Source organism: Panthera pardus, unplaced genomic scaffold (genome assembly GCF_024362965.1).
Source record: "Panthera pardus isolate Hobbes unplaced genomic scaffold, ASM2436296v1 HiC_scaffold_27, whole genome shotgun sequence".
Classification (NCBI taxonomy): Eukaryota; Metazoa; Chordata; class Mammalia; order Carnivora; family Felidae; genus Panthera; species Panthera pardus.
The window spans coordinates 77,043,748-77,057,767 of NW_026526843.1; the positions used below are offsets into that span (position 1 = coordinate 77,043,748).

Sequence of the window (14,020 nt, forward strand, 5' to 3'; positions counted from 1 at the left end):
CAGCAACTCTGGAAAACAGTGTGGAGATTCCTCAGAATGTTAAAGATAGAACTATCCTATTACCCAGCAGTTGTACTACTAGTTATTTCTCCAAAGGATATAAAAATACTGATTCATAGTGTCACATTCACCCTAATGTTTATAGCAGCAATATCAACAATAGCCAAATTATGGAAAAAGCCCAAATGTCCTTTGACTGATGAGTGGATAAAAAGATGTGTTATATTGGGGTGCCTGAGTGACTCAGTTAGTTGAATGTCCAACTCTTGAAATTGGCTCAAGTCATGATCCATATCCATGATCCATAACCACAACCTAGGTTATCCTAGGTTCATGGGATCGAGCCTGGGCTCTCTCTTTCTAAAATGAAATAAAGTGAAGTAATAAGTAAAATAAAAGTAAATAAATAATGAAATAAAATAATAAAATGAAATAAAATAAAAAGAAGTGATACATATATACAATGGAATATTAGCCATCAAAAAGAATGAAATCTCACTATTTACAATGATGTGGATGGAATTAGAGTGTATTATGCTAAGGGAAATAAGTCAGGCAGAGAAAGACAAATACCTTATGATTTCACTCATATGTGGAATTTAGGAAACAAAACATGAACAAATGGGAAGGGGAAAAAAGACAGAAAGAGGGAAGTAAACCATAAGAGATGCTTAACAATAGAGAACTGAGGGTTGTTGCAGGATAGGTGGGCAGGAGGGTGAGCTAAATAGGCAATGAGTACTAAGGAGGACACTTGTTGTGATGAGCACAGGGTGTTATCTGTAAGTGAAGAATCACTAGATTTACTCTGGAAACCAACATTACACTATATGTTAGCTACCTGTAATTTAAATTAAAATTTGGAAGAAAAAAATCATTCACGAGTACTGAGATTTACTTCTTCCTTACCGATCTGGATGCTTTTTATTTCGTGTTGCCTGATTGTTGTGGCTAGGACTTCCAGTACTATTTTGAATAAAATTGGTGAGAATTGACATCCTTGTCTTGGTCCTGGCCTTAGGGGAAAAGCTCCGGTTTTTCTCCATTAATGATGATGTTAAATTTGGGTGTTTTTTGGATGGTCTTTAGTATGTTGAGGTATGCTTCTTCTAAACCACCTTTGTTGAGCGTTTTCTTCATAATTCTATGTTGTACTTTGTGAAAGGATTTTTTCTGCATCTATTTAACAGATCATATGGTTCATATCCCTTTTCTTATTGATGTCATGTATTATTTCGATTGATTGATTTGTGAATATTGAACCACACTTGAAACTCAAGAATAAATACCGCTTGGAAAAGGTGAATAAATTTAAAAAGAATGTTGGGTTTGGTTTGCATTATTTTGTTGAGGATTTTTACATCTATGTTCATCAGAGATATTGACCTCTAGTTCATTTTTGGTGGTGTCTATATCTGGATTTGGTATCAGGGTAATGCTGGCCTCATAGGATCAATTTGGAAATTTACTTTTCTATTTATTGGAATAATTTGAGAAAAAATAGGTATTATCAATCTGTTCTTTAAATGTTTGGTAGAATTTGCCAGTGAGTCCATTTGGTTCTAGATTTTTGTTTCTTGTGAATTTTTTGATTACCAATTCAATATCTTTGCTGGTTATCAGTATATTCAAATTTTCTCTTTCATCCTGCTTGTTTTGGTAGTTTATATGTTCCTAGGAATTTATACATTCCTTCTAGGTTATCCAATTTGTTGTCATATGATTTTTCATAAAATTCTCCTATGATTGTTTGTATTTCTGTGGTGGTGTTTATTTCTCCTCCCTTTTGTGATTTTATTCATGAGTCCTCTCTCCTATTTTCTTGATAAGTTTGGCTAGAGGCTTATTAATTATATTGAGTTTTTCAAAGAACCAACTCCTGGTTTAATTGATCTATTCTATCTTTTAGTTTCTTTGTCATTTATTTCTGCCCTTTTATTATTTCCTTCCTTCTGCTGGCTTTATGTTTTGTTTGTTGTTCTTTTTCTAACTTCTTTAGGTGTACAGTTAGATTGTTTATTTGTGATTTTTCTTGCTTTTGATGTAGGCCTGTATTGCTATATACTTGTGTCTTAGAATCACTTTTGCTGCATCCCAGTGTTCTTGGACAGTTGTGTTTTCATTTTCATTTGTTTCCATGTGTTTTTAGTTTCTTCTTTTATTTCTTGGTTACCCCTTCACTGTTTAGCAGAATGTTGTTAAACCTCCATTTATTTGTGCTCTTTCCAGATTTTTTTCTTGTGGTTGACTCTAGTTTTATAGCATTGTGGTCAGAAAAGATGCATGGTATGACTTCTATTCTAATTCTGTTTGTGATCTACTCTGGAGAATCCTTTGTGTACACTTGAAAAGGATGTGTGTTCTGCTGTTTTAGGTTGTGTAAAAGCACAGTCTTTAGTCACAGCAGTTTCCTACATCCCCACCCAGGACTGGTATGTGTACTAAGGTAGCTAACGATGTCCCAATACCTTCTTCTCCAGTATTCATAGGATAAAACAAAATTTTGAGGACAACACGGATGAGCAGGAAAACTTAGCCTACTGAGTATCTCATAAAGTCTTGTGAGTTTCACTATAGGAAATATATAAAAGGAACACGCAGTCTTCATGGAACCTTATTCAGAGACATAGGTGAATATGCTCCCCAACATGGGGAAACAGAGAAATTCTTGTATTTATATAGCCCAGCTTCCTTTCCTGCACCATGTTACTGTAACGTATCTTACCCACAACTTTACCCAGCTAATGGAAAAATAATAATCTACTCATGCCATGCCATGTTGAGGAAACATAAAATGCAGAAAAAGTCAAGATATTAACCATGGTTTCTGGAGTTTAATATATTTTTATTAATAAAAAAGTACAACACTCAAACAAGATTGCTTAGTACCCAAGCATACACCCTGCCTGGCTGCAACAGAATGAGAGCCCCATTGGGCTAGGAAGAGAATACTCTGAGTGGCTATGCTAACTTAAGCAATTTTTGAGTATCCCCAGGTGCATAACGGAGTTGTATGTGAGAGATTCCTCATGATCGTAGCCTTGAAACCATATCTCTGGAGCAAGAACTAACATAAAATAGAGGAAAAACCAAGTATTGGTCTAAAACAGTAAAAGAAGGAGGCACAAACATAAGAGTAATAGAGGCTAAAGCTTAATATACTGTTTTATAATCTCTTTAAATGATGACATAAAATTTAAGCAATCCCTTCACTGCAGGCTCCTTTTCCCAACTCACAAAAAAGGACTCAGTTTCTGAAATTGCTTTCCTGCTGTGACCTCATGTCAAAAAACAAGAATGGACACTTATTAGGAATTTTATTCCTCTTCTTATTCAACAATACAATTAAAACGGCACTCTATACAACATAGTTATAAGGTAATGGCCAACACAGCTACTTGTACTGATCCTGGGAAATATCTACTGGAAGGGAAGGAGAATTTCTTAACAGTTAACAAAATAGCCTCTTTCCCTCTGCCCCTGACCCACCACCAGAAAAAAAGGAAATTGATAGTAAAACCAGTGTTTGGGAATCAAAGAAATATTCTGTCACTGGCATAAATTGTATCCTATTCCATCCCACTCTCTCCCCAACCACCTCACCTCACATCCTTCCTTATCTATACTATTTAGAGGACAGTAAGTAGGGAAAAAGAAAAATGTAACTGGTGAAGTTGAACTGGCCAAAGTCTGAAAGGCTCTGGGAAATTACCTTTGTGCTTCTAACAGGGTTACATATAATGTGGTCCAAAGTGAGAATAAGGGAAGAATTCAGCTTTTGAAGCAATGGATTTTGCCTACTTATTCATTTGGGTCCTTATGTTCTTCAAGTCCGGAAACAGATGAGAATCCTACAGGTAGTAATAAAGTGAATGTAGGGGGAAGGAAGAGAAGAAATAATATTACTTCCAGCGACCGCTCTTCAATTATCCTTCTTATTGATTCAAATTTAGTTCTTTATGACCCAGGCAATCTAAGTCTCTCCCTTTTCTAGGGTAAATTTTGGGTACGATAGTTATTATCATAGTGATGATCATAATACTTTGTTGTTAATTTAAATATCTCTTATTATTTTTGCCAACATCTCTTAATGAGAATTCTCACAACATTTCTGTGAGGTAGATTTTTGGATCTCCACTTTGTAGATGGGTTGACTGAGTCACAGAGAGTTGTTGTGACTTGCCTAACTTTTACCAAGTGAGGGACAGGAAAATATGAAGAGAGGTAATTTAGGGTAGCACCCCTATTTTCAGAGAGACATATTTACCAGTGAGAAGAATAATGCTCAATAATTCAATTGGGCTCACCTACTTTATTCTGTGTCCACCTCTCTATATAAGTATTAACATACTGAAGAGTCAATAATTTATCTTGACTTATTCAAGGTTAGGTCAATTCCCAATGTTTTGGTCCTTGAGAAAAGTTTTTTTTGGAAGAGATAGAGCCCATATTCCTGGAACTCAGATCACAGAAATCCCTAATTCCTGAATTTTGCAGATCACTTTGTTTCAAAGAGCTGTTGGGGTTCTAAATATATTACTATTATATACCTAAGCACTGTGCTCTAGTTGTTTCTCACAGGTGTACAGGTTAACAATTGAGATGCCACTATACGTGTATATTGTGATTGAACAATTAAGTAAATAGATGACAGAGTGTAGGAGTAGGATTCTCACTGTTGGAATGGGAGGTTATATATAAACAAAGGTAAAGGTTTACAATGAACCATGTGGTAATGAATTGCAGACATCAGTATAAACTCACATTCAGCTTAATAAGGATATGGATGATTACATATAGACATATTTCTAGTTATGTATATACATGGGTTAGTGTACACACACATATTTCCTGCTCTGTCAGCTGAGATCACCTAGAATCAACAATGCCCAGTAGCAACAAGCATATCAAATATCCAGGTCTTGGTTTCTAAGATAATTCTCCAGTAAAAGGAACCAGTACACTTTAAATAAATGGTTGATTGTAAGAGAGGGCAAAAAATATATATATATTAGACTAGAGCATTTTGTAGTACCAGAAAATAATAATGTGCTAATAAAAATGTGATGAGGACATGTCAAAAGTACTTGGAAGTCAACCCAAGAGTGCCCAGTGGCCAAAGCTGGAGCAATTTGAGAAACAAAATAAAGTTGTATTGGATTATAACTCAAAGTACAAAATAAATATCCATGAACCCCTACTGATACAAGTAAATTATTTAATAAATAAATAAATGAGAGAGAAAAGACAAATCTCTCATGCAAATAATTAAAATAATTTATCTAGAGACCCTCTAGGATGTGGTGCATAATTTACCACTGCTTAAGTGTGGGCTTCACATAGTGACTTCCTTCCAGAAAGTACAGCGTGAAGACAGGGAGAGGAAGGGTACAGAGGAGAAATCTAACAAACACAAGCTCAGCCAGATGATCAAGGTTAACATCCAGAGTATAAGCCATGTTAATATAATGTGATACAAATGGTAGTTCACCTCTATGATCTTCCTTCTTCAAACCATAACCTCAGTTTCATCATGAAGAAAACATCAGACAATTTGGGACATACTCCTCAAAACTGTCAATGTCATAGGAAACAAGGAAAGTCTGAGAAATTGTCACAACCAAGAGAAGCATAAGGAGGCATAACTATTAAATGTAATGTGGTATCCTGAATAGGATGCTTAAAAAAAGAATATTAGGTAACTGAGGAAATCTGAATAAAGTTTGAACTTTAGTTAATAATAATGTATCATATTACTTCATTAGCTATAACAAATATACCTTACTAATGAATTAATAAAAGATATTAATAAAAGTGAAAACTGGATACTGTTTATAGGTAAACTCTCTGTACTATCTTCACAATTTTCTGTAAATCTAAAACAGTTCTAAAGTAAAAAGGGGGTCCCTGCATGCCTCAGTTGGTTAAGCGTCTGACTTTGGCTCAGGCTATGATCTCATAGTTTGTGAGTTGGAGCCCCATGTTGGGCTCTGTGTGGACAGCTCAGAGCCTGCAGCCAGCTTAAGATTCTGTGTCTCCTTCTCTATCTGCCCACCCCCACTCGTGTTCTCTCTCAAAAATAAATATTAAAAAATTAAATTTAAAAAAGTTTATTTAAAAATATCTTACTCTTAAAAAAAAGATCTTACTCTCAGAAGCATTTTGTGTTACCATAATTCAATCCACCTAACCTACCCAACCAGTTCAATTCCTCATAGTTTTCCATGAATTCTCCAATCATAATTATTGATACCTATGTTCAACTGCCAATCATCTACAGATGGAAGAATTCCATGGCAACGAATCCCAGAATATTATCCATCCTTATCAAACAAGGCCATTTTTCATGTCATGGGAAATGTCCACTTAATGGTGCTTTGCTGGCATGAGCACAGTAAATTCAATTAATTCCAAATGTCAGCTAAAATAGTTCTTTTCCATCTCACTGTTTATTTAGCAAAATTATATGTAGTTTTGGTGTAGTACTGTAGTGTACTGTATTTGGATCTCTATAAAACACTCTAAATGCATTTAGACATATTTATTACAATATATGTAAATAATTGGAAGGATTTTTTTAACCATTATTTGGAGGGGACAGGGCAATGAGAATAGGGTTTGAAATGTTTTGTAACAATAAAGCATTAACAAAGTCCCACATTACTTTGAAGGGAAAAAAAATGAGTAAAGGGTTAGACTTAAGGATGTCAGAGATACCAGTATTTAGAAACTTAATTTGATCATCATAGTACAACAGTATGATTGATAGCCTTTATTTATAAGATTATATACTCAGTGCAAAAGATCCTGAGGTCCAAGGGGCACAAGTCATTTATGTATGTACTCTAGAAAAGGAGACTCAGGATCAAAGTTTTGGAGAAAATGGCTAGGCTCTTTACTATGAAATGCCACATCAACTACCCAATTAAATGCTTAAACTCATGTGTGATGGTAATTCACCTCTAACCATCTGTCTTATAGCTACATAGAATTTCCCTTTAACAGACTGGCCCTAGATATCTCCTAATGCTTCATCAATTAGTTTACAGTGTGTAACTTGAAAACCCAAAGTCAGGGGAAAGCCTATATCAAAATAACAATAATATTAAAAATTCATATGTCATTTTGAGAAATATACAGTCTTTGAATTTATGACAGTTTATAGTCTGGAAAGACACTGTAAGTGAAAATGAGGTAAATCAAATCTGAAATATTATAGACAGTGTTTGAATAGAAAAATTGTGTGTCTAATGTTATATACCAATGACCACAAACACATTTTACTTAGTATTTAATCAACTGTAAATAATACTGTGAGTGGTCTAGTTTTCTGAAGCATAGCATATAAAATTGGAGAAATACTGCAACAAATTATGTAAAATTTTTCTTTATTTTCATTTTAGAATGTGATCCCTGGGAGAATGGGTGCACAGATCTATAACACTTCAATAAAAAATCTGGGGAAAAAATCTGGCCCATATTTGTTTCATCTTTAAGATATAAATGATGGATAGTACTAAGTGGTTAATAAGATCCATTCTTGGTACTAGAATTTCTTGATTTAGATGGAATGGATGGTCTTTGGAAGTAGTAACCTAAAGTATTCACACAGGGACTGATTGAATATCTGCCAAGGAAAAGGGGTTCAATATGAAGATAACCTTTAGAAGAGAGGCTGAATTTAAAACTAAGTGATGCAAAGCCCTCCCTGCCCCCAGGTAGAGAAAATATGCCATTTGGAGGTAGATCTGAAGTCCACAGCCTAGAACAGAGGGTTTGATGTCCCAGAGACTATTACTTAAAAGTCCAATTGGGTAATCAGATGCGTATAATATGTAACCTGCCTTAATGGCTAAAGAAATGGCTAGCGGTTTATAGCAGTTGCAGAACATCAAATGGTTTGTGTCAGTTTTCTCTAAAATCCTTTTAAATTCCATTTGGAATATAAGAATTCATGCTAATAATGCCACAGAATGAACACATTTTTTTCTTCCAACCCCTCACTTCTGTATAAAATGACCCCAGTGTGTGATTTCTCACCATGCAATATGCTCATAACAGTTGCTTTACATAAACAAAAGAATAAACAGCCCCTCAAGACACTGCCTCAACAGGCTGCCATTTGAATGAGGTTTGTGATTACAGAGCTTCTGAAATCTTATCCAAATGAAAGTCCCCCTCTATTTGTTTTCAGAATGATCCTGGTTTTGTTTGTTCCTGTCGCTGCCCAACATATTTTCCTGGAACACTTTTCTCCCTACTGCCATGTCAGTGTGTGCTTTGAAAGCTTTTTCAAATTTAACCTAACGGAGAAAATAACTGTGCAGACAAATCTTTATCCTGAAGAAGGACGAAGAAAAAGAGGACAAGTAGGAGAAGATCATTTCATTCCTTCTGATAGACTTGTGAAGAAGCATCAGCACTTTCTGAAAACCAAACTGTAATAACATATAGGATTGGATTTACAAAATCTTTCAGTTTGGCAAGGGACTCATCTTATTCACTGAGGATGTGCCCTATACTCAGGACCCAAATCCCTGTAAATCTTAACAATCAACTAAATTATTATGCCTTTTTATGTTTAGGAAATTTACAAAATGTCATTTTAAGACACTACCAACCACTCTTAAATGCTGATTCCAAAAAAAATAAAGGATAAGAATTCTAGAAAATAAGAGACAAATTGGAATAAAAAGCAGTGCATATTTGTTCACAGCCTTGAGTTTGATTTCCTGTTTTGTTTTTGTAGGGAAATGTCTTATGTCAAAGCAAGGGTATGGTGGAGGAATGGGGGGCAGCCATGGGTGCCACACTGGAATTCAATCCATGCGAGGCTGAAAAAATTGGAGACTGGACAGTGGATAAGTGAAAGTAGAATATGAGGAGCCCCCATGGGAGACCATCTATTTTTTCCTACAGTCTCATCAACCTGGCTCAGTGAGCTGCGCCTACCCCATCCCTGAGGCAAGCTGAAGTCAAAGAGGAAAAGATGGTTATGATCTCGGTGTGCATGCATACACACACACACACACACACACACACACACACACACACAAGACCAGCACAGCTCTTCTGGTGCAGTCTATGCTGCTCACATTGTGTCATGGCGCCTGCGGTGCAGGGATAGGTGGTCAGAGCGAGAGAAGCTACGGTTGCAGTCTGTGCACTGGAAGGGCTTGATGCCTGTGTGCTTGCGAAAATGGCGGGTGAGCTCATCTGAACGAGCAAATTTCCAGGAGCAGCCATCCCAGGTGCATTTATAAGGCTTCTCTCCTAAAAGGGGGATATGACAAAACAAAGGGAGTCAGAGAAGAGATATTTGGATACTGGAAAGAGAACAGAGTACTTAATCTTTTATCAAGGCTTTGGTCAAAAGTTGTGACAATCACTTTGAAGAAATTTTCTCTATCCTTACAGATGTACTAAAGAAGAGCCAAAAATGGTAGAGTAGAAACCACACAGGTTCTGCCTGAAACAGGGCTTTGCTTGAATTCTGGCTCTACTATGTATTAGATGTGTGACTTTAAATAAGTCACTTCTCCCTGGTTCAATCTCTGTTACTTGAGCTTTAAAGGGGGATAAAAATACCTCATGGGATGTTTGAGACATCTTTTTTTTTTTTTTTATCACAGTGAACAATAAAAAGTGGATGCAAACCCAGGTCTCTGACGCTTTCTACCATACCACATTATAGTAACTATATCCTCTCTTCTAATATATCCTAATAAATACTCATAAATAAAGCCATATACACAGACAGAATGTGATTCACTAGAATAGGCCTTCAGCTAAGGCTACAGGCCTTCTGTGTAAGGTCAGAAACTCAAGGGCATGGAATGGCGTTGGAAGAAGCTCATCAAACTTTTTGAAATAGCTCCATGCTTAGTATCCTTATGTTGCATCTGGATTGTATATGGGATATGTATGCTCCATATAGAAAGCTAAATGAAAGGGGCAACAAGGTGGCTCAGTAGGTGAAGTATCCGATTCTTGGTTTTGGCTCAGATCATCATCTCACAGTTTGTGAGTTTGACCTCAGGTTCATGAGTTCAGCACAGATTCTGTGCTGACAGCACAGAGACTGCTTGGAATTCTCTCTCTACCTTTCTCTTTTCCCCTCCCCTACTCTCTCTGTCTCTCTCCAAATAAATAAACTTAAATAATTTAAAAAGTAATATAAAAAACATTAACACCATATGACCCCCATTATGGTGTATGGATCACACACCACATATGTATATACTCAGAATAAAGGCAGTACCAATGCACTTAAGTGTAAATTATGAGAAATGATTAACTGTGAGTGAGTGAGAAATGATTAACAGTGAGAAAATAAGGATGATAATAGTAGAAAAGTGACTTTTCCTTTTTTCCCCATATTTCTGTATTGTTTGAATGTTTTTAAAATCATGATGTATCTTATAATAAAAATTTTTTATATAGGCACAGGGAGATTGGTGGTTGGAAGATGGTGATACAGTAGGAGGACCCTAGGCCCACCTTGTCCCATGAATGCAACTGGATAACTACCAAATCATCCTAAATACCTGAGAAATCGGCCTGAAGACTGGCAGAACAAAATCACATCTAAAGATAGAGAAGAGGCCACATTGAAGAAGGTAGGAAGTGAAAAGAGAGTTTGGGAGAGAAACATATTGTGGCCGCTGTGGTGGAGAGGGAGCCACAGTTATGGAGAAGGGCAAGAGTCAGACTAACAGAAAGTGGAGCACACAGGGGAAAAAAATCCCTATATCAATTGCTTAGAAAGAAAAAGGTACTGAATTTCATGAGTTCTCACAATGAGCAGGGCTTAAAGCCTAGAGTTTTAAAGGACAGTGGGCTTGGATGGGTTAGAGCCTGGAGGGCATAGTGGCTTCTGGAGAGAAGGCAGGCAAATAAAGAAACACACACATACACACACACACACACACACACACACACACACACACACAACAATGGACATACAGCATGGAAACTTCTAACAGAGGAATGCCAGGGGCACAGAGTGGGGAGGTTATTTACTCATCTCAGAGCATATCCAAGACAGGCAGTGTTTATGAAGAACCCTTCTAGGAACAGAGGAACTGGCTGGTGCAATTTCCCTCCCTTGTCATTTAGCATAAGCACAGGGCAACCTGTGGAAACCAGCACATTGTCTGTACTCTCTACCTCACCTGCTTGTACCAAGTCCCCCCACCCCATGCTCTGGTGGAACCACTACTCCAAGTCTAGCTTGCCTCAGTCCCAGAACAGTGGCTGCCCTCCCCCAGAAGTCTGCATCAAAACTCTGCTCAAATTGTGTCTCCCAACTTGGGAGTTTTGTAGAGATTCAGTTTCAGCAGCAGTGGCAAAAGGTCTCATTTCACAAACAGACCAAAGCACAACTAGTTAAAAAGCACCACATTTAGGTCATGGACCAAACACTTCCCATAACACCACAGTAGACAAGATAGCCTCTACAGATGACTGGCCTGAGGGATAAAGTCTTCAGGACAAAACAGCAGAACACAAACAGCACACAATGGAGACACTTTGGGAAGTGTGAGCAACTGGGGAACCGGAGACACTACAGAACAGGGCATTACAGGACTTCTTCATAAAGCCATTACCCTCAAGAACAGGTGACATAACTTTCTTAACACACGGAAACAGACACTTAGACAAAATGAGAAGAAAGATAAATTTATTCCAAATGAAAGAAAAGGATGAGGACACAGCCAGAGACCTAAGCAAAACCAATATAAGTAACATGCCTGAAAGATCATCTAAAGTAATGATCATAAGGATACCCACTGGGTTTGAGAAAAGAGTGGAAGACATGAGTGAGACCCTTAACATTGAAATGAGGAATACCATAACAGAGATAAAGGGGTCAATACACAAAATGACAAACACACTTGATTGAATTAACAGCAAGCTGGAAAAAGGAAAGGAACATATTAGTGAACTAGAATATACAGTACCATTACTCTAATCAAGATGAACAGAAGAAAGAAAAAAGAATTATGCAAAATGAGAGTTAGGGAAATCAGTAACTACATCAGACATAATAACATTCATATAATAGGAGTCCCAAAAAAATAAGAGAGAGAGAAAATGGACAGAAAATTTATTTGAGGAAATAATAGCTGAAAATTTCACTAATCTGGGGAAAGAAACAGGTATCCAGATCAGGGAAGCACAGAGAACTGCCATCAAAATCAACAAAGGCAGACCCAAACCAAGACATGTAGTAATTAGGTTGGCAAAAATAAGTTATAAAGAAACATTTTTAAGGCAGCAAGACAAAAGAAGACAATAAGTGACAAGGGGAACCTATAAGGCAGAAGATTTTTTAACAGAAACTTTGCAAGTCAGAAGGGAGTGGCATGATATATTCAAACTGGTGAATGGAAAAAAATACGCAGCCAAGAACACTCTATCCAGCAAAGCTATCATTCAGAATAGAAGGAGAGATAAAGAGTTTTTCAGGCAAACAAATACTAAAGAAGTTCCTGAGCACTAAACCAGCCCTGCAATAAATATTAAAAGGGATTCTTTGAGTGGAAAAAAAAGATCAAAAGTGACAGTCTGAAGGTAGGAAACACAAAAACAATAAAAATGAATATTTTTGTAAAAAATGGGTCAACAAACTCACAAAATAAAAGGATGTAAAATATAAAAACATTTACCCAAAACATGGGGAGGAGAGGAATGAAAAATGGGTTCAAATTTAAATGACAATCAACTTAATATAGACCACTATATGCAGAAGGGGCTATACACAAACTTAATGGTGACTATATACCAAAACCACTAATAAGTTGGGGAAAAGATGACGATGGAGTAGGAGGACCCTAAGCTCACCTTGTCCCATGAACACAACCAGAGGAGCTCACAAGGGAATGCACAAGAATGAGTCCTTCCCAAAGCCACTGTCTTGGTAAAGCAGGGGGAGGGGGGGCTGAAATTCCTGAGTTCTTGCAATCAATGGAGCTTAAAACTTGTAGTTTTAAAGGATAGCAAGCTTGGATGGGATAGAGCCCAGAAGGCACTTCACAGCTCCAAGAGAGTAAGCAGGCAAATAATAACCCAGTGGGAGACAGTATGGAAACAGCAATCTGAAGAGTGTCTCAGGCACACGAAGTGAAGATAATTCACTCTTCTCAGAGTGTGTCCCTGAGTGGCACCTTTCCCAGAGACATCTCTCTGGGAAAAAGGGAGCTGGTTGGTGCCATTTCCCTCCTATTCCCCCTCAGCATAAACAGAGCCACCTGCTGGAAACAGTTCAGTGCTGACACTGGCTGCCTAATTTGCATACACCAGGCCCCACACCCCTGCACTCTAGTGGGACAGCCCTTCTCAGTCATGCTTACCTGAACCCAGTGCAGCAGACTTCTCCCTAAGACCAGCACAAACATCTGCCCACAATACATTTCCGACCAGAGAGGTCTGCATGGCCCCATTTCTGAGGAGATGGTGACAGGTCTCATTTCATAAGCACACCAGAGCATAACAAGTTAAAACTCACCACATTCAGGCCAAGGACCAAACACTTCCCACAGTAGGCCAGAAAAGTCTGTGAAGACAACTGGCCTGAAGGATAAAGCAGCCAAAACACAATAGCAGAGTGCATGCAGCAAACACCAGAGACACTCCTTGAAGTACCAGTCCCTGAGCACTACATGACCTCTTACTAAGACCATTATTTTCAGAAACAGGAGACATAAGTGGCTTTTCTAATACAAAGAATAAGGCAGAGACTTAAACAAAATGCAAAGATGGAGGAATTTATCCCAAATGAAGGAACAAGAAGAGGCCGTGGGTAAAGATATAAGGGAAACAGATATAAGTAACATGCCCGATGGAGAATTAACAGCACCAATCATAAGGATACACACTGAGCTTGCGAAAAGTATACAAGACATCAGTGAGACCATTACTATAAAGATAAAAGACTTAAAAAAGAATCAATCACAGATGAAAAGTGCAATAAACAGGATTAGAAATACCCATGATGCAAGGGAGAGCAGGCTGGAAG

At 37.4% G+C, this 14,020-nt stretch overlaps 1 protein-coding gene across 1 annotated transcript in view; it reads right to left on the reverse strand.

Annotated features, from left to right (window-relative positions):
• Positions 1 to 2,824: 2,824 nt before the first annotated feature.
• KLF8 (KLF transcription factor 8) overlaps positions 2,825 to 14,020 on the reverse strand; it is a 261,132-nt gene continuing 249,936 nt past the window's right edge. The window contains exon 6 of the mRNA XM_053891569.1: positions 2,825 to 9,273. Within this exon, the coding sequence (XP_053747544.1) occupies positions 9,092 to 9,273 (182 nt within the window). The 3' untranslated portion in view covers positions 2,825 to 9,091. The remainder of the gene's footprint in view (positions 9,274 to 14,020) is intronic.